General features: G+C 41.5%; 1 protein-coding gene across 6 annotated transcripts in view; it reads right to left on the reverse strand.

Annotated features, from left to right (window-relative positions):
* Positions 1 to 865: 865 nt before the first annotated feature.
* Positions 866 to 5,691, reverse strand: part of LOC128693518 (patched domain-containing protein 3-like) — a 59,092-nt gene continuing 54,266 nt past the window's right edge. For all 6 annotated transcript variants that reach the window (XM_070097301.1, XM_070097296.1, XM_070097299.1 and 3 more), the window contains exons 9-10: positions 2,661 to 2,873; positions 866 to 2,569 (exon numbers count right to left, since the gene is read on the reverse strand). In XM_070097301.1, coding sequence (XP_069953402.1) covers positions 1,409 to 2,569; positions 2,661 to 2,873 — 1,374 coding nt within the window. In that variant the 3' untranslated portion in view covers positions 866 to 1,408. The remainder of the gene's footprint in view (positions 2,570 to 2,660; positions 2,874 to 5,691) is intronic.

The following is a 5,691-nucleotide window of genomic DNA, read 5'->3' on the forward strand; positions in this document are numbered from 1 at the left end:
AGTCAGTACCTGACCAGCCGAGCTGTGGTTCGCACGTCGGTTTACGTGCAGCCAGCAGTAATGGTCTGGTTAATCAGACCCTGATCTACCACGAGGCTTGGTATCAGACCGTGTCGCGGGGGCGTTGACCTCAAACCGTCTTCAGGTAAACTACAGGTAACCAGCTGAGGGACTGATCATATCTTGACTTGGCTACAGTGTGTTTCACTGAAGATTACTACTAGGCAGGTGAAACACTCGAGTCAACGAAGAACATACTCGTGTAGCACCTGGAAAATTGGAGGCAATCAAGTTTTATCCAAGGAAAGGGACAAAGTCCAGTTCCTTGGATGAAGAGCCTTTCACCGGCGTAACTGCACCTCCCTCGAGAAGTCAATCCCAACTTAGACCACCTCTACACTATTGACCTAAACGAGTTTAGCTATTCCTTAGTTTTTTTTTTATTTATCACTTCCTGTCCACTTTATGACTGAATATTTCTAAACATCCCTGTTATTCCTGTTTCTGACTTCCAGTTGTACCTCTTTCCTGCATCTCTGACAGCCTCTTACAACATACGACGCCTGGTCGTTCTGGTCAGTCAGCTCGCTAAGTCTCTCCTCACAGACTCTTGGCTCAGGGACTGATCTTTCAGTTATTACTATAACTGAAGAGCTAAACCCAGAAGGGTTACACAGCGCAGCGAGGCAGGATCATAGAGTAACAAGAGTGGAGAAGACAATCTCCTTTAACCTCTGGATTTTCCAGTTTCTACACACGTGTGCCTTTATGTCATGAAGTGTTTGCACAGATTAAAAAAAAATGAGAGAAAAAGACGATAATGGAGAGAGAGAACAGACACTAAGCAAAAATAAAACAAACAGTATATCCTTTAATTCATTAAAATTTATTTAATGTCATTGAGAAGTAACACCGGACTTGCTCGGCAGTGTACGAACAAGCCGATGTTAATTCAGATTAATAAAAACTTTTACAGACTAATTTTTAGAATATATTTACAATTCTCTAGTAAAACCTCATAATTGGTAGCTTCAGTTTACACAGGTGTTAAACTACCTGTGTATATTTATACTAAACTAAGCAACATTTCATCTTAATGTGGCGATAGTTTAAGACATGCAAACCTTAATCTTTGCTCTAGAACATTTTGCACATTATGTTCCATGGACTTTACAATATTTTCCTGACGTTTATTTTTGAGATAAAATATATGCTTTAAAAAGTAACAGAAAATTTCATAAATTGATACATAAAAAATATTAGCGAGTATAAACAATCTTCAATACTAAAATTGCGTTTGCATTTTTATTTTGCATAAATAGTCAAAGAATTACAAACACAATAGTACAGAGATGTTGGATTGTCCAGTCACCCTTATCTATGTACAGTACTTACAGACAAAAGATGGCTACTTGAGCGTAACATTGTTACTGGTGATTACTGGATTGTCTCCTGGCTGTGAAGAGTGTTGCTCATGCTGAGGTACAGATGACCCACCATGATGTACGTGCGCCTCTAATTCGTGGGACTGATCATCACTTTCTTGATCTAGTGTACCAGCAGAGCCACGCCGCTGAGCACAGGAATAATCAAAAGAGGAAATTTGCTCACTGTAACATTGTCGTGGCTCTTCCCATTCGCCATAAATAGGGAGATCAGATTCCTGTGCTCTACGATTATCTTCCATACTATCATTTACATAACCTTTATTATCATACGCTTCCGAGAAAGGAAGTCCTGGACATTTTCTAGTTCTGTTAGCACTGCCTGAACTGCGACGCTGTGTTTCAAGTCCCTTGTTCTGGATGGATTCCTTCGACTCTTCACTATTAGTATCAAGACTGTCTTTTCCCTGACTGTTACCACCTTCACTGGCCGCTAGCGTATCAAAGCCAGTTTGTGTCGTCAGGTTCACCTGTGAAGCTGCTGAACCATTGCGAACTGAGCGTACATAATGTGCTCTTGGAATCTTTATGTTGAGATCAACGAAGTCAGAAGATGAAATATTTTCATTATGAGCAAAGAATGAATTACTGTACGTCACAGAGGGTGCAGGAGAATCTACCAGTTTCTTTCTGTTACAGGAACCGGGGCCCATAAGGGAAAGGAGAACTGGCAACAGTAAGATTCCATGCATCGCACCAAAGAATATAACGAGGAAGACAGTCTTGAAGAAAGTGATGAATATATAAGAAGGAGCTAAGAGGAGTGCTGAGATTGCTAAAATAGTTGAGAGGGCACCTTGCACTATAGGAACACCAAGGGCATACAGACATTCCTGCACACGTTCATCTGGTGTGTCCACTTTAGCTGCTAGATAGGCATAGGAAATGTGAGCAGAGAAGTCAACACTAAAACCAATACACATTATAAGATTGATCATTGAAATGGAATCTAAATTTACTCCCCACAAAGTCATACAACCTACAACACCTACTTCAATAGACATTATGGAAACAGCGACCCAAAAAGAACACACAGGATTTGGTATAAACACGAGCGAGATGATCACCATTATAGCAGCAGCAAGACAGATGGCTTGTATGCTAATCGTCCTCACCAAGATAAACTGAAATGGGGGAAAAAAATCACTATTAAAATTACACTGGTAATGTATTCAAGTGTTCTTCTGACCTGAGGAAGATTTGTGATTTACATACCTGATCAAAGAAAATGAAATATGGATTAAAAACAGTAACGTTGAAGCGAGATTCAAAGGCTACTTTCCGGAAAGCCTCCATCATATCTTTATCCGCATTTGTGTCAAGTATCTCGTGAGTCTGGAAGATGAACCGGGAAGCAACGATGCGAGTCTTGTTTTCGTTGAACGTGACATCCTGGGCGAACACATTCGCTGGTCCTGCCAGGTACAGCTGGAGAGGAAGGGTAACCAAGGTAAGCTTAATACCTGCAAGATCTTTTAAGTGGGTCTTGCATGCAATATCTTAGCCAGTTGCCGTGACCTAAACTGTACATAGGGTTGGTAAGTCGTTTCGAAATTGGAGAAATGTTTTTACTAAATTATTCTGCCCTTTTGGAAGCAGAGACAAAATTAACAAAAACCTCTATTATAATAATCAAAGAAAGCGCTAAACCGACAAGGGTCATGCAGACAAAAACCTCTAGCCTGAATAAAGATAATGCTACCGAGTTAAAAATGTTCAGCATAATTTAATAATCTCAATTTTTATTGAGAAAAGACACTATTAATGAATCCCGAGATCATCTACAGTCATTCCCAGTAATTATAAAACCCACTATCAAAGCAAAGCCGCCAAAACCTTAGAATAAACATGAGGACATATGAACATTGCAGTAGGCCTACTGGCCCATACAAGGCAGATCCTTCCCAAAATCAACCATTCCCACCCATCCACCCACTTACCCAACCTGTTCCCCAAGCTACTCAAGCATTTACTTCAATACCTCGGGTAATGGAGTCAGCTGAATGCCACGAGTTTCACTAGGACAGGAGGAGAGGGAAGGTAAGCAGCACCTGGGAACTGGCTGTTATGGGTAAGATAGACGCGCCCTGTTCTCGGATTAGTCTCAAAGTGACTATTCCTGTTAAGACAAACATTTGCATCTTGTAAAGCCTTGTATTAGTAACAGAATTACGTACCAGCGACTGCGTATTATCACAGTAGTAAGCAATGATAAAAGCCATGACGAAAGCTGAAATTTCTAAGCTGAGGGTAAATTTAAAATATTATGAAGTCAGTGGTACGTCACATGCTACACAGACAGCAGAGGAATACCTGCGAGCAGGTGGCCAACGGTTAGGGTGTGCCCTTCCCCCACTCATTGAGAGGGCAGAGGGGGGGGGTAGAACACAAAGAGGTGGGGGTATAGGTGAGGGTGTGCGCCCCCCACACAGGAAGGGGGGGGGGACAGAGCAGAGACAAATAGGTAGGGGTATAGTTGAGGGTGTGCGTCAGATCCTCAACCGACAAATTTATCTCAGTGACAATTCTTGCTCACGCAGAAGGGACAGTCACCCCTCCACATCCTGCTGAACTCTGCCCAACTTGCTCCTCGTCTGCACGGCTCACAGGGTCAGTCACCTCTCAAGAAAATTTTTATACGACCCACGAAGTCACTATGGCAAAAATAGCTTACAGATCCTTATTTCCTGAGACATCAACATGGCTCGGACAACTTCAAATGCTTGTGCCTAGCGTGGAGTCCAGCTAACCACATTACAGGAGGGGCAGATGCATACTTGGGCAGGGCAAACGGCATACGGGATTGTGTAAACTGCAAACAAACCAAACTAAACCAGCTATCAGAACGAGAGCAGCGAGGAGTGAAGATCAGCTGTGAACAGGACTTGGCAGCTGCGAGTCTTAAGGATCCAGTTCCCCAGATTAAGATCCTTTCACAGGCAACGAGGCATCCATCTCAAGATAATAGTAATGATAGTAATAGCAGCAATATACTAGTATCGGAAGTACTACTATCAGCAGCAATATATCAGTATTAAGTATAAGCAGTGTTATACATGTTATTGTAGGTAGTAATAACAACAGTAGTAGATATTTACAAAGCAATTTGACCGCCTTTCCTTGAGGAGATGCAGATCAAAGATGATGGTCAACAGTTGGCAGCATCCCAGTAGGACCAGCACAGTCTGGTAATAGCTAGACCCAGCCTGCCACTGAGGAATCTCCTGCAATACAAGTTTCATCCATCCACACAGCAGTGGAGGGAGACGCCGACAAGGGTAGCAGACATTTTGCCATTAATGGCCATGAAGATAATCTACACTGCTTCCGGATCTAGAATTAGTTACAGTAGCTCCCGACACATGAGAAAAGAAACCTTCAGCGAAGTAGCACTTGTTAGGGTGCAACCCTCGTTCATGGTGAAGTAGGCAGTGTAGTAGGTTCAGGAAGTATTAATGTTGGAGTGCCTATTAGCATTGTAAAAAATGCCCCTAGGTACTTCACAGGAAACATGTCTAATATTCTAGTGTTAACAAACGCTAGAACCTTTAGGTTCTTCAGTTCTTTCAATATTCAGTTTCTATCAACAGACTATCAGTACCAATCTGCTACTTGATGACTAATTCATGCATATTATACAAATCACAGCGCAAAACTATTAAAAATTAATTATTTTTCACATTCCGCAAGCCATGTCCTTAAAACTTTCTATATCATCGGTCAAGCGTGTAAGCAAATTTGGACGAAAGAGTTAATATCCCAACCATTTACGCCGAAAGAGATAAGTTCTAAGTCAGACAAGCACCCTATGGGGGTTGGTTGCACCCGTGCCAGACAAGAGGGCCACTACACCTAGACAAGCTACAAACCCCACCACCGAGTTAAGGTGGTCGTCAGGGCTCCCAGGTACTGACCTCTACAGGTCACTTCCGTGAATAAAAATTAAATTTAGACGTTCTAGTGTGACTGCTCATATGTTTTAAAGACTCTGGTAAAAAATGAAGTGCGTAATTCAAGGTTACTCTTGAGCTCTGAACAATCCCGTCGATACTCTTGCTTAAATAACGCGGCTATATAAAGCTCATGTTGGCTACCTAAAAAAAAATTGTTCAAAAGTGACTATACGTGTCTACTTTTGATTAATAGTAGACAAGAAAGAATATACAAACTAATTATAAAAACTGGATTAGAGAAATATGCTTAAAGTACTTCTACTGCATGATAATACTCCTAATTTTAAATATAA

The sequence above is a fragment of the Cherax quadricarinatus genome, chromosome 57, assembly GCF_038502225.1.
Source record: "Cherax quadricarinatus isolate ZL_2023a chromosome 57, ASM3850222v1, whole genome shotgun sequence".
NCBI classification, from domain to species: Eukaryota; Metazoa; Arthropoda; class Malacostraca; order Decapoda; family Parastacidae; genus Cherax; species Cherax quadricarinatus.